This window comes from Heterodontus francisci, chromosome 46 (genome assembly GCF_036365525.1).
Source record: "Heterodontus francisci isolate sHetFra1 chromosome 46, sHetFra1.hap1, whole genome shotgun sequence".
In the NCBI taxonomy this organism is placed as follows: Eukaryota; Metazoa; Chordata; class Chondrichthyes; order Heterodontiformes; family Heterodontidae; genus Heterodontus; species Heterodontus francisci.
In genome coordinates this window covers 12,220,755-12,240,978 of record NC_090416.1, presented here as the reverse complement: position 1 = coordinate 12,240,978, position 20,224 = coordinate 12,220,755, and the positions used below count along the sequence as shown (strand labels likewise).

The following is a 20,224-nucleotide window of genomic DNA, read 5'->3' as shown; positions in this document are numbered from 1 at the left end:
CTAGTGGGACTTGAACCCCATAATCTTCTGACTCAGAGGCGGGAACATGCCTTTGGGCGCCTCACACAGGCACATTCACAATGTAATGCTTTTCCCCAATCACACTGAGTCAATAATTCCCGTATTACAAAGATCGTCCTCTACCACCTAGAAGGACAAGGGCAGCAGATACATGGGAACACCACCACCTGCAAGTTCCCCTCCAAGCCACGCACCATCCTGACTTGGAACTATATCGGCCGTTCCTTCACTGTCGCTGGGTCAAAATCCTGGAACTCCCTCCCGAACAGCACTGTGGGTGGCCAGGGCACCGCGATGATGGGCACGCTGGGCAACCAATGGCAGGAGAGCGTGGAGGGGTGGGTGGGGCTGCTTGGCAGGTCATGTGACAACACCGCCAGGAGTGCGGCCAGTCAGAGGTGGCAAGCCCTCCTGGCACCCAGAAGCGATCGCTCAAGGCATTACCGCAGAATTCCGACGAACGAGGCCGGTCGCACAGCCCTAGCGGCAAAAATCCAAAATGTGTTGTTCTGGGTGTATGGCAAGTGGTCAAGAGTCTGCCAGCCATAGATCAGGTATCCGAACGTCCCCAGAGTCTGAGCCTTGCTCCCTCAGCCTGTCAGCCCGTGGGTCGCACTCTCGCCTCCGAGTTGGGACGAGACTTCAGCCCATAATCCAGGCGCCGACATTCCCAGTGCCAGTGCTGAGGGAGCGCTGCACTGTCGGAGGTGGCGTTCTCCCCGGTGTCCTGGGGCCTAATATTTATCCCTCAACCAACATCACCAAAAAAAAAAACCAGACTAACTGGCTATTACATTCCTGTTTGTGGGATCTTGCTGTGCACAAATTGGCTGCCGAGTTTCCTACATTACAACAGTGACCACACTTCAAAAGTACTTCATTGGCTGTAAAGCGCTTTGAGACGTCGGATCATCGTGGGAGACGCAACAGAAATGCAAGTCTTTCTTACTCAGCAGAACTGCACAGCTCGGGATCTCTTCACTGTTGAGGTCAAATCTTACAGAACCATCACCCGGCAAATACGCTTCCTTGGATTTTGTATTCAGTGCACTATGTTGACAAAGCCAAGTATCCCATACTTAACCGCCTTGTCAACTTGCCCTGCCACTTTCGAGGATTTGTGAAGATGCATCTGCAGGTCCCTCTGTTCCTGCATCCCCTTCAGAAAACCATTTAGATTATACTTCCGCTCCAAGCGGTTTCTCCCAGAGCGGATCACTTCTCCGCATTAAACTGCGGCTGCCGTACCTCCCCCCATTTCCGCAGTCGATGTCCTCCTGAAGTCCGCCCCTATCCAACTCACCCGTCGCTACATTGCCCGGTTTTGGATCATCCGCGAACTTAGAAACCGCACTCCCCGTACCAAAGTGCCGGTCATTTATAAACAAGCAAAGCAATGGTTCGAATTCTAACCCCTGGGTTGGGGGGGGGCAGCCCCGCTGCATACTTCCCTCTGGTCAGAAAAAGATCCATTCATCACTACTTGAGCGACGTCCAATGCAACCGTAAACCGAGGCCCCCGTCTGCCCCTCTCGGGTGGATGTAGAAGATCCCACGGAAGCTATTGGAAGAAGAGCAGGGGCGTGCGGGGGAGCTGTCCCCCCCCCCCCCCGCCCCCGGTGTCCCGGGGCCCAATATTAATCCCTCAACCAAAGTCACTAAACACCAGACTGCCTGGTCATTTATTTCAATTGGTATTTTTTTCTGGGAGCTTGCTGTGCACAAATTGGCTACACTTTCCTACATTACAACAGTGACTACGCTGCACTGGGTGTAAAGCACTTTGGAGGTTGTGAAAGGCACGATGGAAATGCAAGCGCCTGCTTGAACTGGTCGTGGAATTGTGTCACAGGGACGGTAGAATAGTGGTAATGTTACTGGGCTAGTCATCCAGAGGCCCGGACTGAGGATCCAAAGACACAAGTTCAAACCCCACCATAAAGCTAATCTCGGTAACGGTGACCGAGGAAATACTGAATTGTCGCTTGGGGATGAGCAATAAATTCCGGCCTTGCCAGCGAGGCCCAAGCCCCTCGAACAAATCAAAATAAAATGCCAAGCTTCCCGATCCCCGCTTACAACAAAACAAGTTCCACTCGGAACCGACAGAAGTGCCAGATGCGATTCGGGTCACAGCACAAGAGGAATCCTCAGCCCGTGGAGACCAGAAAGCCTTCAACGTTGACAACAAAGCCTTCAGGCACGCAGCTCCTGTTAACTGTTGCTCTGCATTACTGTCACCTCTGAAGAAGTTATGTAAACGGAGATTACAATAGATGATAGCCGCTCATCGCCTTCCCTGCAGTGGGTTAAGGTTTGAAACGCAAGGGCAAGACGATCTAAAACAAAAAAGGAAGCGAGGGTTTGGCTACAGTCCTTTTCTTCAACGGGATCCCGCTGTGTCCCTCGTCCCTGGGGAGTGAATTCAGCTGCCTTCCTGGGGACCACTTTGCACAGGCTGCCTCCTTGAATCCACCGGATTGCTGTTTCCCTCCCCCCACCCCCCCCCCCCCCCCTCCGCACCCGAGAGCGTGTCAGCGGGGCAGTTACGACAGGAGGAGCGATGACGATATCCCCTCCCCGAGGGCTGTTGCCGTGAGGTCCCGCTGCAATGTGTCGGCTGCCGGATCGGGAAACCACGGAGCCTCTCAAGGCAGGCAGGTCTCGGGTTACATCACCCACTCTGCATTAACCCATCGAGCGCCGCCAGGAAAAGTTTAGACTTTGGCCTCTTTCTGGTGAACTAAAGGCACCATCCAAGTCTAAGCCACTGGATGCTGCTCACCGACGGATTCTCTAGGGAAAAGGGGAACGGACAGAATAACTTCACAGGAACTCGGCTACTCCTTAGCTGCAGTGCTCCTGGCGAGGATCATCATTAACATAGCTAACAGGCCAATCTAGTATGGCGTTAGATACAGAGTAAAGCTCCCTCTAAACTGACAAGATGATCAAGTGTCCCCCCCACCGTCAAAATCTCCGTTGGAGCTCGATACTCCCGTGCTTACTGGCTGCATTCCTCATGAACACTATCTTGTTGCGACATGCTGGTTTTGCGGTTCCCCGGGCTGTGTGCCTGTGAGGGCGGAGCATTCCCTTCAGCTGCAGGAACAGAGGGGGTGGGGGAAGCAGTGGAAGAGGCCTGGGCTGACAACTGCCACCGTCACAGTGTGGTGGGCTGACTGGAGGAAAGCTCAAGCCTGAGTCAGCCCCGTGATTCACCCTCAGGCCTGTTGTCAACCCAGCCTCACCCCTGTGAGATCCCTACTCTGCAGCTCGGGAAAGCAGGAGAGTTGCTGGCCCTCGGCCCAGCCAGGCTTTGGTCGGGCCTACCCGCCCTCCTCTCTATTGCAAGACTCATCAAGTCTCAAATCAAAGCCTTTTTTTAAAAAAAACAAACAGAGCAGTCCCCCAACTCAAGGGGCGACGTTTTGGCTCAGTCAACAATATTCTCACTTGCAAACTCATAAGCTTCACCCATCAAACCTGGAGGCCATTCAGCCCCTCAAGCCTGTTCCGCCATTCAATGAGATCAGGGCTGATCTGTATCTTAACTCCAACTCCCCGCCTTGGTTCTGTAACTCTTAATCACCTTAACCCAACAAAAATCTATCCATCTCAGTTTGGAAGACAGCTTTTTTTTTGGGGGGTGGGGGGTGGAGTTCCACATTCCCACTCCCCTATGTGTGAATAAGTGTTTCCTGACATCACCCCCCCCGAACAGCCTGGCACCAATTTTAAGTGCCCTCTTTTGCTGGAGGTCCCCAACACCGGACCAGAGGAAATAGCTTCATGGAATGGCTACGGCACAGCAGGCGGCCAGTCGGCCCATCGCCGTCCGTGCTAGCTCCCTTGCAAGAGCAACTCAGCTCGTCCCACTCCCCCCTGCCTTCCCCGTCCCGTAGCCCTGCCAATTTTCTCGGGTGCTTATCAGAGTCCCCTTTCAATCTGCCCCCCACCACACTCTCGGGCAGTGCATTTTGAATCCTAACCATTAGCTGCGTTAAAAAAAAAATGTCCTCGTATCGCTGTTGCTCCTTTTGCCAAGCGGTGTCCTCTGGTTCTCAATCCTTCCGCCAACGGGAACAGTTTCTCTCTATCTACTCTGTCCAGACCCCTCATGATTTTGAACACCTCCATCAAATCTCCTCTCAACCTTCTCTTCTCTAAGGAGAACAGCCCCAGCTTCTCCAATCTGCCTACCCTACTAACTCCGGAGACTCGACCACAGAACTCAGGCTGCGACTGCAGGAATTGGAGGTTAATCTCCAGGACGCTGCGGCCATCCACGATAAAAGTCACAGAGATGAAGAATAAAGATAACACCCCGAGCAACACTTGGGACTTATTGGTTGTGAGGTTGGTAAAGAAAAGGCTGTTTGACTGACAAATCAAGAATCAGCCCATCGGGTGATGAGAGTTTGTTTTGATTTCCAATTGGTCGTGGGAAGGACGTGTCAAGCGGCCAATGAGGGAATGTGAGGGGGCAGGGCAGTTAGAGGGGGAAGGTCTTGTGATAAAACCTCCAGGAATATTGCCATCCAGAGTTGGCAACTCTCAACAGGCAATCGGCCAGACCACACGACTCTGAATCATATATTCCGTGTACAGTCGCCCTCACAGATGGGAGCTCTGAGTGTTATTATTATTTTTTTTTTAAAAGGTTTAAAGTACTGGTACGAAATTCAGTGCTCTTTTGTGCTAAACTATTTGAAATCTGCTGCGTTTGCTTTTGCACATTTTTAATTTTATGGCTTTTAATAAACTTGATTTATAGCTTTTAGCCTGGAGATATACAGTCCGTCAGGGCATTATTTGCCCGTCAGTCAGAGAGACTGCGAGAGTATGAGCCCCACTCCCAGAAACCAGGGAAGAAAATCTAGGCTGACGCTCCCAGTGCCTGTACCGAGGGAATGCAGCACTGTTGAAGGAGCCATCTTTCGGATGAGACCAAAGACCGAGGCCCCCGTCTGCCCTCTCAGCTGGGTTTAAAAGATCCCATGGTCACGATTGGAAGAGCAGTGGCGGGAGTTCTCCCCAGTGCCCCAGGACCAAGATTTATCTTTGATCACACTGCTGCTTGTGGGATCTTGCTGTGCACACATTGGCTGCCACGTTTCCTACATTAGAACAGTGACCGCACTTCAGAAAAAGTACTTCATTGGCTGTAAAGCGCTTTGGGAGGCCCTGAGCTCGAAAGATAATGGAGATTCCGGGACCATTCCTGATCAGATCTGGTGATTGGACTGGAAAAGCTCAGGATTAAATAGTTTTAATGGTGATTCTTTCACCAGGTGGTCGCTGCTGGTAGAATAAGTGCCTCTGGCTGTTAGCTGTGATGGTCATTTGTGAAATAAATCTAGGCCTACCTCAATCTCATTCCAAACTACCCTCATCACTGCTCCCCAAGACTACAAGATGACAAGACTCCTTCGACAGCACCTTCCAAACCCATGACCTCTACCACCTAGAAGGACAAAGACAGCAGACAGACACATGGGAACACCACCCCCCTCCTGCAAGTTCCCCTCCAAGCCTCACACCATCCTGACTTGGAACTATATCAGCCGTTCCTTCACTGTCACTGGGTCAAAATCCTGGAACTCCCTCCCTAACAGCACTGTGGGTGTACCTACCCCACACGGACTGCAGCGGTTCAAGAAGGCAGCTCACCACCACCTTCTCGAGGGGCATTTCGAGATGGGGCAATAAATGCTGGCCTTGCCAGCGACAATCAAGGAACAAACAAAAAAGCTTGGCAAAGTGTACACGGGCTGTGTAGAAGGAGGTTAAATGGGTGGGTAGAGTCCGTAAGATTGGATGTTCCTTCCGAACTTTCCCACACCTCCATATCTTCCTCTCACTGTTTGAGAGCAAAATGTTAGTAATGCAGAAAGTAGGCCTAGATTAAGCTATATTCCATGATAAGAGTTGCACGATTAATAATTCCACAATTCAGTTAACAGAAGTAATCTCCTTGACATCATGAGGTCACGTCACGTGTGGGAGGAGAGGAGTCACAATCCAAGTTAGTGAGGTCAAGGACAATATTTAACTTTTCATTCTCTCTCTCTCTCTCTCAACAGCAACATTCAGAAGACAACTTGCATTTATATAGCGCCTTTTAACGCAGTAAAACATCCCAAGGCGCTTCACAGGCGCGGTTATCAAACAAAGTTTTAACCCCGAGCCCCATAAGGAGATATTAGGGGACAGGCGACCAAAAGCTCGGTCAAAGAGGTCAGTTTTAAGGAGCGTCTTAAAGGAGACAGAGAGAGAGAGAGAGAGAGAGGCGGAGAGGTTTAGGGAGGGAATTCCAGAGCTTAGGGTCCCCCAGGCAGCTGAAGGCCCGGCCGCCAATGGTGGAACGATGGGAATCGGGGGATGCGCGAGAGGCCGGAATTGGAGGAGGGCAGAGATATCAGAGGGTTGTAGGGGCTGGAGGAGGTGACAGAGATAGGGAGGGGGGTGGAGGGCCGTGAACGGATTTGAAAACAGGAATGAGAATGTTAAAAAAAAAAATGGAGGCATTGCTGGACCAGGAGCCAATTTAGGTCAGCGTGGGGGGGGCAATGAGCGAACAGGACTCGGTACGAGTTAGGATACCAGGGGGCAGCAGAATTCAAAAAATGACAGGTTGACAATCCTCCCAAGCGTCTGCTGGTGGATTGCATGTGATCAGTAACCACTAGCGTGAAAGACTGAGGGCTGACACGAGGCCTACTTCAAGAGGCGTCAGAGTTTCAATCAGTTAACCCGTGAAAATATTCACTTAAAGCCTAAGCATTTTGGAAACCATTTAAAACAAACAAGGGTACTTGGCCAGCTAACATGTGGGAGGCAGAATAAATAGACATGTTTGATTAACTATCATCTGTTTGACCACAGCAAGCGTTCTAATTGCTTAGAATCATAGAATCGTACAGGACAGGAAGAGGCCATTTGGCCCATCGTGCCTGTGCTGGCTCTTTGAAAGAGTTATCCAATTCGTCCCATTCCCCTCCCCCCACTCTTTCCCTTGCAGAATTTTTCCCCTTCCAGTATTTATCCAATTGCCCTTTTGAAAGTTACTATTGAATCTGCTTCCACCGCCCTTTCAGGCAGCGCGTTCCAGATCACAACAACTCGCTGCATTAAAAAAAAAATTCTCCTCCTCTCCCCCCCTCTGGTTCTTTTACCAATTATCTTCAATCTGTGTCCCTCTGGTTACCGACACTCCTGTCAGCGGAACCAGTTTCTCCTTATTTACTCCATCAAAACCCTTCCTGATTTTGAACGCCCCGGTTAAATCTCCCCCTTAACCTTCTCTGCTCCGAGGAGAACAATCCCAGCTTCTCCCAGTCTCTCCACATTAACTGAAGTCCCTCATCCCTGCTCCCATTCCGATAAACCTCCCTCCGCACCCTCTCCGAGGCCTTGACGTCTTTCCTAAAGTGCGGGGCCTAGAACTGGACTCAGTCCTCCAGCTGGGGCCTAACCAGTGTTTTATGAAGACAAGCAGCCTCTGAGGTATATACCAGCTTCCAAGGTATATACGTAACATAAACCCTTTAAAATTGTACCATTTAATTTCTAAATAGGTATTTCTGCTGCTGGGCAGAGCGAAGTGTTGTCTCTGTAAACTTCAGCTCAAATGTCCGCTGCCCCATGTCTGAACTCGCACCAAGTCCCGTTCACCCATCACCCCTCTCCACTCCCTGTCCAGTAGGACCTAGTGTTGCAAAATTCTCCATCCTCATTTTCAAATCCCTCCTCGCCCTCCCCTCCCTGTCACCTCCTCCAGCCCCGACAACCCTCCGAGATCTCTGCACTCCTCCAATTCCGGCCTCTCGCACGTCCCCCACGATTCCCATCGCTCCACCATTGGTGACCGTGCCTTCAGCTGCCTGGGGGGCCCTAAGCTCTGGAATTCCCTCCCTAAACCTCTCCGCCTCTCTCTCCCCCTTAAAACTGGCCTCTCTGATTGCCGGTCCTAAAACCTCCTAACGTGGCTCGGTGTCAAAGTTTGTCCGATTACGCTCCTGTGAAGAGCCTCGGGACCTTTTAGCTTAAGGGCGCTACATAAATGCCAGCTGTTCTTGTCCCGTTGAACCGTACAGGAGGACAAAAAAAAAGAGAAAGCCTTTTTGGTTAGGCCCCAAACTGTTTCACACAGCTGCAGTTGAGAAGCTTCCTTCTTCAAGCCCACTGGGACCAGGGCTGAGTCGTGCCAGATAGGACAGATCACACTTGTCCCGAACAACAACAGCTCCCTCAAAGACAACTGCTGCTGTTCACCGTCCGGCCTACTGACAGGCTTGGAGACTCCAACCCTCCAGGGCTGTCCTGGACCCTGAACTAAAAAGATTCATTGCCCAGTCACTGCTGACTAAACCAGGAGAGAGGGAGGAAAAGAAACAATCAAATCATACAAGCTTTTAAAACAAATAAAAAATTTTAAATGTGTTTATTTTGAATGCTATTCATAAAAATAGTGGAGGTTGGAAACAGAGGCACTTGCCCCCAGAGTTCCTATGAGCTAACTACAGCTATGCCTCCATTTTATTCTGCTCACAACTCTGAAGCGTTTTGGGATATCTTTCTACATTAAAGGGTGTTCAATTCAGGAGAGATATCTTTACCTAGAATCTACAGCACAGAAACAGGCCATTCGGCCCATCTGCCCCGTGCTGGTGTCTCTGCTCCACCCGAGCCTCCTCCCAAGACCCCTCTTCGTCTCACCCTATCCCCATATCCTTCTATTCCTTTCTCCCCCGTGTGTTTATCCAGCTTCCCCCTTAAATGCATCGCTGCTATTCCCCTCAACCACTCCCTAGGGTGAGATGAAAGGTGGGGGGGGAGGGGGGGGGGAAAAGAGAGGAGGCTTCTGTGCAGGATAAACACCAGCAGGGAGCAGATGGGCCGAATGGCCCGTTGCTGTGCTGCTCACTCGATGAATTACGAACGCAAGTTGTCAGCGGCCTGGTCAAAAAAGAATGCCCAGAGAGAACGCGACGGTAATTGCAAAAGGACACCTTGCAAACTGTGCTCCGATGGTCAAAAAATAAATAAATCAAAAGCCTGATTAATAACCTCACTTAGCAAACAAGTAACGTGACACTCTGCGAGTTGAATGCGGCTTTTGTCAAGATTCCAACAGAAGAACAATTCCCTACTGTGCCTTCAGCAAACAATGGGTTAGGGACTGAATGCCTACACAAAGCGAATGATGCAGGAGATGAGGCTGTTGACGTCTAAGCTGGAAGCAGGCCTCAGGTGCTGAGCACCATGGGTACAATGAGGAATCCTGAAGTGCGGTCACTCTTGTAATGTAGGAAACACGGCAATTTGCACACAGCAAGATCCCACAGACAGCAACGCGAGTGACCAAGATCATCTGGTTTTTTTTTTAAGTGATGTTGGATGAGGGGTAAATATCGGGGCCCCAGGACACTGGGGAGAACAACCCCCCGCCACCCTCACGCTCTTCTTCCAATAGCGGCCGTGGGATCTTTTACACCCACCCAAGAGGGGGGGGGGGGTGCTCGGTTTAACGTCACACCTGAAAGCCGGCACCTTCTGAACCGGAGGTGAGAAAGTGTCACTGAGTCATAGCTGACACTTATTCAACCCTTACTGAGGTTGGAGAACGTCCCACCCTGCGTGTGTTGGCTGCGAATGAACAAAACTAGGCTTGGGCCGCACTGGAATAGCCTTCCTCCAACTGTGAACGCAGCTGGGCATTCAACCAAGGGAGGCATCACGGTTGGGCCCAGCCCTTCTCCTCCCACACGCTTGCAAGCAGAGATCACTGGATAACTGTCAGGGACTGGTTCATCCCACCTTCGGAGCCTCAGTGTGGACTGGGAAAGGTGTCAGGACTAGAGACACATTCAACTCCGTGCGCCCGCCACTCCTTCCCGGCTGGGAGGCAGACACAGCCAGCGAACCTGTCGGTCCACGTCAAGAGAAGCTCTCACACATTCCAACAATCCCAGTACCTCCAGATCATGGTAATCCATCGCAGGCCACCAGGAAAAAAAAATCAAACAACATCATTTCCCCACCCCAAGTATATACAAGACCTCTCTTTGCTCGAATGCCCCCTCCCTCCAAAAAAATAAAAGCTACACGGAGTCGAAGATTTCAAAACGGAGATCGATAAGATTTTTACTCAGCAAAGGTCACCAAGATGGAGTTAAGACGCAGATCGGCCGTTACCTGGACAAGTGGCGGAAGGGGATGAATGACCACCTCGTGCACCTAGGCCTCCACTGAGGGGGGTTAGACCTCTGTATGCAGTCAGGTTTGCCCTGCAGACGCTGAGGTAAACATACCTTCAAGGATCCTGGTCCCCGGCTGGATGGCCTCCAGTTAAAGGCCTTAGCAACGAGAACTGTTGGCACGGTTCCTTTGCACAGCATGTGCTTCAACGGGGGAGCCAATTTGCATGAGAATGTGCGCGCCAAGACAATGTCCCAGTTGTCTCGGCAGCAAATTAAAAAAAAAAGAACTCTTGGAATGGCCAATATCGCAGAATGTGCAACACGCTACAAAAGACCAAGGTTCAGCGTCAACCAGGAGGAGCTGACCTCTCCGTGAGATCTCAAGGATCGGCACCTCCGACAGTGCAGCACTCCCTCAGTGCTGCAACTGGGAGTGTCGGGCCTGGATTGCTCAAGTCTCTGGACTCGAACCCACAACAGACGGAAGCACTACACATCCAGCCACAGCTGACGCTCTGGCACCCTGCCTGGATTTGTCATACTCCAATGCTGGATGACAAGTCATGTCCCGCGTTGAGGAGCACTTGACATGATCAGTCACCACCACCTGCTCTTCCCCCCCCCCCCCCCCCCACCCCACCCAGCTCTTCTTCCAATAGCGGCCGTGGGATCTTTTACATCCACCGGAGAGGGGTAGACGGGGGACTCTGTTTAATGCCACATTTGAAAGACGGCACCTCCGACAGTGCGGCACTCCCTCAGCACTGGCACTGGGAGTGTCAGCCTGGTTAATTCAAAAAAAATTTATATATTGGCCCTGGGAGAGGGTGCAGCACAGATTCACCAGAACGATCCTGGGGCTAAAAGGGTTAAAAGAGGAGGACAGGTTATTCCCTCAAGTATAGAAGATTAAGGGGGTGATCTAATCGAGGGGGGTTTAAGATGATTAAAGTATTCGATAGGGTCGATAGAGAGAAACTATTTCCTCTGGTGGGGGGGGGTGGAGGGGAGTCCAGAACAAGGGGGCTGAACCTTAACACTGGAGCCAGGCCGTTCAGGGGGTGATGTCAGGAAGCACTTCTTCACACAAAGGGGAGTGGGAAATCTGGAACTCTCCCCCCTCAAAAAGCTGTCGAGGCTGGGGGGAATTTCCAAACTGAGATGGATTGATTTTTTGTCAGGTTAAGGGGATGAAAGGTCTGGCTCTCATATTTAGACTGTGCTCCCTAGTCTGAGACTCCCCACAACCAGCAGAAATAGTTTCTCTCTATCTACCCTATCTGGTCCCCTTAATATCTTAAAGTTCAACCAAATCACCCCTTAACCCTCCAAATTCCAGGGAATACAACCCCGGTGCATGTAACCCCTCCTCATAATTTCCCTTTTTTGATTTTTCCGTAGCTGTTCTTGACATTTGAATGATCTATATACCTGGACCCTCCAAGTCTCTTTGGTGCCTCCACTGTTGGTAGTTTTTCACCATTTCGAAAGGACCCTGTTGTATCCTTTTTTTTTGGCTCCAAGGTGGATAACGTCACATTTGCCCATTTTGAAATCCTTTTGCCACAGAAGCAAAGTTACCATTTCAGGTCAAGGGGGAAAAACATACTTGACCTCGTCCTCACCAACCCACCTGCCGCAGATGCATCTGTCCATGACAGTATTGCTCGGACTGACCACCGCACAGTCCTTGTGGAGACGAAGTCCCGCCTTCACATTGAGGATACCCTCCATCGTGTTGTGTGGCACTATCACCGTGCTAAATGGGATAGATTTCGAACAGCTCTAGGAATGCAAAACTGGGCCTCCATGAGGCGCTGTGGGCCATCAGCAGCGGCAGAATTAGACTCAACCACAATCTGTAACCTCATGGCCCGGCATATCCCCCACTCTACCATTACCATCAAACCAGGAGATCAACCCTGGTTCAATGAAGAGTGCAGGAGGCCAGAGCAGCACCAGGCATACCTAAAAATGATGTATCATCCTGGTGAAGCTACAAGACAGGACTACTTGCATGCCAAACAGCAGAAGCAGCATGCGATAGACGGGTGTCGTGCAGCCCCCCTACCTGCCAAAAATGAGGCATATTAATTTTGTCATGTGAACATTGATTTTAAACTTGCTGGTAAGAAGAGAAGGCCTGTTACAAGGGCTGCCAGACACTTCGCTAAAAACATTTGCATACTAACAGACAGTGCTTGTGGAGACAAAAGGACCATTCCCTGACACATTCAACCCACAATGGACTTTGATCACCAGACATTGAAGGTGTAAGGAAGAGCATTCCAGAGACTGCTAAGCCGATGCAATCCACAAAAGCCAGGACTGGTTAAACCAGCTGGTCACATGACTAACTGGCTAGTCCAGGATTTTGTGAACTAGCCACAGAGTTTTTGAACTTAGAAAAGACTGTTTGCTCCTGGAGTGAGAAGCCTTTTCCTGTCTGCTCCCATCTCTTTCTCACAAGCCTCAGGACCCACTGAGGACACGTGAACTTCAAGAGAGAAAAGCCACCTACATCGAACAAGGTTTAAGAAGAATACTGGGCCCCAACGACAAGCAAGACCTACCTACAATCAAGGGCTCTACAGCGAGCTCGAAGAACAGTAGCCAAAACCATCTTCAGATATTGCCTCAAACTTTTCCACTTTATTTCTTCTGCTCTTTTCTGTCTCTATCTGCACGTGTGTATCGCGTATGCATGCTAGTGTGGGCGCGTCGCGTATCCGTAGGCGTTAACCGAATCAGAGTTGAATAAAGTTCAACCTTTTTTCTTTGAACCCAAGCCAACCTGTTTGGCTGTTTCTTTGCCTTATAATTGGAAGTTAGTGAACAAGGATTCACGAAGGGGGAGCTAAAAAAAAAAACGCTGTGTTTAAAACAAAACACTGTTACGGTAAGACCAGGTGAAAACTGAGAGGGAACCCTAGACCCCTTCCTCACCTGGTTATAACACAGAGCTAAGCGATCCCACAACCAACGGATCAGACCTAAGCTCTGCATTCCTGCCACATCCAGTCGTGAATGGCGGTGGACAATTAAACAACTAGCCAGCAACACCTACATGGGACATTGTAGAGGGAGCTTTACTCGGTATCTAACCCCCGTGAACATACGAGCATAAACAGGCAAGTAGACATTAAGTATCCAGGTGAAAACACAGCAGAAAGACTGTATCTTTTTGTTTCCATTCAAACTGTGGGATTAATTACTCTGGGGCCCTCGATTAAATCTCTGTGGAAAATAAATTCAACTCCCAGTACCAACCATGGCAACAACAAGTGGCAAGGGTGTTTAGAAGCAACAGACCGGAAGACTGGGGCAGTATTGTGAAGGCAGGAAGTGTTGTCACATCACGATGAGCTGTTGCCATTCAGACTTCGGGATTTGGAAACTGTCTGTATTCTTAACCTTGGTTTCAGAATTTCATTTGATTATTTTTGGTACATTTTTTCTTCTCGTTACAAAACAGTTATACGTGCTTGGAAATTCCACCAAACACTCTCAGGACAGATACAGCACGGGGGTTAGATACAGAGTAAAGCTCCCTCTACACTGTCCCCATCAAACACTCCCAGGACAGGTACAGCACAGGGGTTAGATACAGAGTAAAGCTCCCTCTACACTGTCCCCCATCAAACACTCCCCAGGACAGGTACAGCACTGGGGTTAGATACAGAGTAAAGCTCCCTCTACACTGTCCCCCATCAAACACTCCCCAGGACAGGTACAGCACTGGGGTTAGATACAGAGTAAAGCTCCCTCTGCATTAGGGAATGGAAATCGGCCAGGAGTTCTTCCCCTGAGAACAACAGCGGAGAAGCAGAGTGTGATGCCCTCCACAGTCAAATAGGCTACCTACATGCATGCAAAAAAGGAAGTGACCGCGCGGCACCCTGCCAATCCAGTCAAGAGCTTCAAGCGAGGGGAAGAGAGATTGGAATCAGTGATTCAGCACCAGTGAGTAAATTCTGGTACAATTAACATACAAATATTTACAGTGACAACATCACTTTCTGTCTGTATTAGAAACAGGGACCGCTCCAGCTCTCCACCGTCTTAAAACGCACGCGCAGTGACATGACCTGAAGCATCAACCTGTTGGAGCGGCCTCAGTTGTGATGCCTATGTGGTTGAATATCCTGCTCACATTCACTGTCGCTGTGGCTCAAAACACTTGGATGGCAGTTAGTGTGCATGGAGCTGGACACTGGGCAGAGGAGGCTCACCTCTCACCTCCGAGTCAGAAAGTCACGAGTTCGATTCCCACTCCAGAGGCCTGAGGTCCATAACCCAGGCCGACATTCCCAGTGCCAGTACTGAGGGAGTGCTGCACTGTTGGTGGTGCCATCTTCTGGATGGGACATTAAAGCGAGGCCCCCTTCTGCCGTCAGGTGGATGTAAAAGATCCCACGGCCGCAGTTGGGAAGGGTGTAATGGGGGTGGAATTCTCCCCGGTGTCCCGGTGCCCAATATTTACCCCTCAACCAACATCACTGAAAGCAAGTGATCTGGTTGTGTGGGATCTTGCTGTGCGCAAACTGGTTGCCACATTTTCTACGTTCCAACAGTGAATACACCTTAGGAGCACTTCATTGGCTGTGAAGCGCTTTGGGATATCCTGAGGTCACGAAAGGCGCTACAGAAATGCAAGTCTTCTTCTGACCAAACTTCTACTCAAGGGCCCTGTCTGTGTCGGAAGTCCTGACTGGCACGGGGTGCCCGCCTTTGGGGTACCTCACTAGCTGGTTTGCAGTGGGCCACACACCAGAAGCAGCCTCGCCAAGGGGGAAAGGAGTGAGAGGGGGTGTCATTCGGGTCTTGAAGGAAGATGGTTGTGGTTGTTGGAGGTCAATCATCTGAGCTCCAGGACATCACTGCAGGAGTTCCTCAGGGTCGTGTCCTCGGCCCAACCATCTTCAGCTGCTACATCAATGACCTTCCTCCAATCATAAGGTCAGAAGTGGGGATGTTCGCTGATGATTGCACAATGTTCAGCACCATTTGTGACTCCTCAGATACTGAAGTAGTCTGTGTAGAAATGCAGCAAGACCTGGACAATATCCAGGCTTGGGCTGATAAGTGGCAAGTAACATTCGCGCCACACAAGTGCCAGGCAATGACCATCTGCAACAAGAGAGAATCTAACCATCTCCCCTTGACATTCAACGGCATTACCATCGCTGAATCCCCCACTATCAACATCCTGGGGGTTACCATTGACCAGAAACTGAACTGGAGTAGCCAAATAAATACCGTGGCTACAAGAGCAGATCAGAAGCTGGGAAACCTCCTGACTCCCCAAATCCTGTCCACCATCTACAAGGTACAAGTCAGGAATGCGATGGAATACTTTCCACTTGCCTGGATGAGTGCAGCTCCAACAACACTCAAGAAGCTCGACACCATCCAGGACAAAGCAGCCCGCTTGATTGGCACCCCATCTACAAACATTCACTCCCTCCACCACCGACGCACAGTGGCAGCAGTGTGTACCATCTACAAGATGCACTGCAGCAACTCACCAAGGCTCCTTAAACAGCACCTCCCAAACCCGCGACCTCTACCAACTAGACGGACAAGAGCAGCAAATGCATGGGAACACCACCACCTGCAAGTTCCCCTCCAAGTCACACACCATCCTGACTTGGAACTATATCGGCCGTTCCTTCACTGTCGCTGGGTCAAAATCCTGGAAGTCCCTTCCTAACAGCACTGTGGGTGTACCTACCCCACATGGACTGCAGCGGTTCCAGAAGGCAGCTCACCACCACCTTCTCAAGGGGCAATTATGGATGGGCAATAAATGCTGGCCTGGCCAGCGACGCCCACATCCCATCAATGAATAAAAAAAAAACCCCCATCATGGTCAAATAACCTACTGATGTGTGTAGCCCAGCTTCCCACACCATGTCCACAGTATTTCCAGCACAGAAACAGGCCATTCGGCCCATCTGCTCCGTACCGAGCCTCCTCCCAACCTCTTCATCTCACCCCATCCCCATATCCTTCTATTCCTTTCTCCCTCATGTGTTTATCCAGCTTCCCCTTAAATGTATCTCTGCTATTCCCCTCAACCACTCCCTGTGGTAGCGAGTTCCACATTCTCACCACTCTCTGGGTAGGGAAGTTTCTCCTGAATTCCCCACTGGATTTATTAGTGACTGTCTTATATTGATGGCCCCCCCCCTAGTGGAAACATCTTCTCTACGTCGACCCGATCGAAACCCTTTCATCATTTTAAAGCCCTCGATCAGGTCACCCCTCAGCCTTCTCTACTCTAGAGAAAAGAGCCCCCGGCCTGTTCAACCTTTCCTGATCGTTATAACCTCTCAGTTCTGGTATCATCCTAGTGATTCCTTTTTCGCACCTTCTCCAGTACATCCATACCCTTCTTAATAATAATCAGAACCTACTGAGATGCCCAATCAAGGGGTCTGGCCTTCTGCACGTTCCCCCCCCCCCCGGATTCCCTTCACTCCACCATTGGCGGCCGTGCCTTCAGCTGCCTGGGGGGCCCTAAGCTCTGGAATTCCCTCCCTAAACCTCTCCGCCTCTCTCTCTTCCTTTAAGACACCCCTTAAAACTGACCCCTGCCCCAGCTTTTGGTGGCCTGTCCCCTAATATCGCCTTATGTGGCTCGGGGGAGGGGGGAGTCAAACTTTGTTTGATAACCACTCCGTGAAGGGCCTTGGGATGTAGGATCACGTTAAAGGCGCTAGGTAAATGCAAGTTGTGAGTTTGGAGAGGAGGAGGAGGGGGAGAAAAGAGAACCGTGTCACACACGAAGGGAGCCAACAAACTGGGTGGGTGCTGGGGGGGGGGGGGAATAGAGTAAATCTGTCCCACATACTGATCGAGTTACAGGGCTTCAGTCTGGCAACTGTGCCAGTCAGAAAAGGAACGACAGAGAGGGAGACACACACACACACACAGCCATCACGCCCTCTTTCAGAAGTAACGGCAAAGCATGAAAGAAAACGGGAAGGCTGCAAAAACACTCGGCCACACTTCCCACACAATGCCTGAGTTTCTTTTCTTTTGTATGTATAAATCATTCCTGCTCCCCCCTCAATCCCAGTGGGGTGTGGAGGCAAAGTCAAAAAAAAAAGGGCAAATATCTCAAGGACAGGTTGCACAGCTGTCTAAAAGAGGCGCTGGAATATATATTTATTCTTTAAAAAGAATAACCTGGGCTGTTTTTTGTTGTTGTTGGCTTTCTTCTGTGTGTGTGTGGGGGGGGGGGGGGGGGGGGGCGGCTGGCTTGGTATAGGGCGGAGCCTTCAGTAAAAGAGGTTAATTTCCAGACACACTGAAACTGACCCAATAAAGGAAGGAAGGGGGAGAGATAGAGACTGGAACAGACACGTGTACATAACAGGGATGAACACAAAGTTTGTTTTAAAACTATACCCCCCTCCAGAAAAAAAAAAGCACACACACTTACCTCGATAAGGAAAGGTCTCCCCCTTTGCCCCCAGATGTTACAAAGCGTCTGCAAAACTTCAACCAAACCACACAGAGAGAGAGAGACAGGAAAATATTCAGTGACGTTAAGCTCACTCCACACAAACGTCACCTCAAACCCGGAGATCTTTCTCCAGAGAGAGAGAGAGAGAAATAAAAGGGAGGGTTCTTAATAACCGGAAGAATCCTTAACTCAGTTGTGCACACTGATGTGGAGCATCTGAGATGTGGCTGGGTCTCCCAGTCTGCTTTTCTTAAACAAATGTTGTTTTGCAGTGCACGCCCCAGTTTTAAGTCTGGAGAGTGCAGGAAAATGTAGAAAACAATCCAATCCCTGCTCCTTTAAAAAAAAACAACCTGCACTGAATTTACATTTAATATCATAACCCCCCCTCTCCCCTCTCTTTCTCCTTACCCCCCCCCCCCCCCCCCACCATCTGTAATCAAGGAAGAGAGAGAGTTTATTGCACCAAGGGGCTATCAGCTGGGTTAGCGACAGAGACAGATGAATTGTATTAGAGGTTTAGCCTCCTACAGCTCAGGAGGAGTCCATTCGGCCCATCGTGCCTGTGCCAAGCTCTTTGAAAGAGCTATCCAATTAATTCCACACCACCCCCTGCTCTTCCCCCCCCCCCCCCCCCACCCAGAGCCCCGCAAATCTTTCCCCTTCCAAGTATTTATCCAATTGCACTTTTTGAAAGTTACTATTGAATCTGCTTCCACCGCCCTTTCAGGCAGCGCGTTCCAGATCACAACAACTCGCTGCGTTAAAAAAAAATTCTCCTCCTCTCCCCCCCCCCCCCCCCCCCTCTGGTTCGTTTACCAATTATCTTCAATCTGTGTCCCTCTGGTTACCGACCCTCCTGCCACTGGAAACAACTTCTCCTTATTCACTCCATCAAAAACCCTTCCTGATTTTCGAACGCCCCGATTAAATCTCCCCCTTAACCTTCTCTGCTCCGAGGAGAACAATCCCAGCTTCTCCCAGTCTCTCCCCATCACCAGAAGAATGCCACTTGATGAAGGTCAGTTCAAATATGTCCAACGTAAGTAAATGTTGCAAGGATTCAGCTGGGTTATAAGGCAGGATATATGATATATGTAGGATTATGGTTGGATATATGATATATGTAGGACAATACTGGCATATATGATATACGTTGGGTTATAAAGGATAGAAACAGTGTTATCCTGGCATATGATGTATGGTGTCTATATAGGGTCATGATGGAGGTATATGTTACATAAGGGTACAACAACAACAAAAACATGTTGCATTTATATAGCACCTTTAATGTAGTAAAACACCCCCAAAGCTCAAATTCAACACAAACAGCTTCTCCAGGTTCAGCAGGAATATGAGATAACAATACAAAACACCCGTTAGCGATACACCTGTAAACAGTGCACTCATTAGTCGCAAATATGGTACCCGATTGCCCAGTGAGCAACAGCTGATCAACCCTACCCGACTTAAGCACTGAATGACTATTTCCTGCAATCTGTGTACCTTATCTCCTCCGAGGTGGGCAGGGTCTTCAATACCGTCTTGTCAGCATCCATCTGACACCACAATTAACCAATGAGGTAACTCATTCTTTATTCAAACTAGGATATCAGAAACTGCCTTAGCGATGAGCATATTATCTACATTTCCTTCTGCAATTTCATCATCTATTGTGCATGTTGCAGATGCTTTTAAGATCTTCATAAGTAAACACAACTTTTCCTGGTCACCTACGCTCTTTCGAACCGTAGGGCAATTAAATAATAAAACCATAGGGCAATTAAACAATCAGAGCCTCTAAAATTATTGATCTCCTACAAACTATTGCTCGGTAAATTAAAGGCAGGATTTATCTGATAAAGCAAAGGTAATTTTTTATTTTAAAAACCTTGCTGGCGGCGCAGTGGTTAGCACCGCAGCCTCACAGCTCCAGGGACCCGGGTTCGATTCTGGGTACTGCCCGTGTGGAGTTTGTAAGTTCTCCCTGTGACCGCGTGGGTTTTCGTCCCACAGCCAAAGACTTGCAGGTTGATAGGTAAATTGGCCATTGTAAATTGCCCCTAGTGTAGGTAGGGGAATATGGGATTAATGTAGGATTAGTATAAATGGGTGGTTGTTGGTTGGCACAGACTCGGTGGGCCGAAGGGCCTGTTTCAGTGCTGTATCTCTAAACAAATAAATAAAAATAAATTGTGGACTTAGTTCATCAGCGTTTCAAAAGGTGGCAAAGTCTGGCTCACTCTCGGGCTGCTTTTCAAAACACTTAGGCCCGCTAAATTAGCATCTTAAAAACACGATCAGTCTCTTAGCTTCGTGTTTTCAGACGTGTTTTTGCGTACGCGAAGTTTCCCCAAAGTTCTAACTGGGCATCAAAGCGAGCTTTTTGTGACTTCTCTGCTTTTTGCTGAACTTTCTGTTGCCACAGAGTGTGTTTTTTTTGCACCAGTGAAACTCTTTATCTTTAACAAAAGCAGCTTGCAGCTACTAACAGGTCAAAGACCCTCTTCGCCTTCGCAATGCA

At 49.6% G+C, this 20,224-nt stretch overlaps 1 protein-coding gene across 4 annotated transcripts in view; it reads right to left on the bottom strand.

The window, feature by feature from the left end:
* The window catches only part of LOC137356763 (ceramide synthase 2-like), a 35,488-nt gene extending 17,650 nt beyond the window's left edge, over positions 1 to 17,838 (bottom strand). Inside the window, exon 1 of one of the 4 annotated variants that reach the window (XM_068022516.1) lies at positions 17,677 to 17,838. Coding sequence is in view for 1 of the 4 variants with exons in the window: in XM_068022520.1 (XP_067878621.1) it covers positions 3,030 to 3,067 (38 nt within the window). In the remaining 3 variants the exon portion in view is untranslated. Of the gene's footprint in view, positions 1 to 2,100; positions 2,513 to 2,989; positions 3,122 to 17,676 lie in introns of those variants that run through there. The other 3 variants (XM_068022520.1, XM_068022519.1, XM_068022518.1) reach the window with 3 other exon arrangements.
* Between the last annotated feature and the right edge of the window lie 2,386 nt (positions 17,839 to 20,224).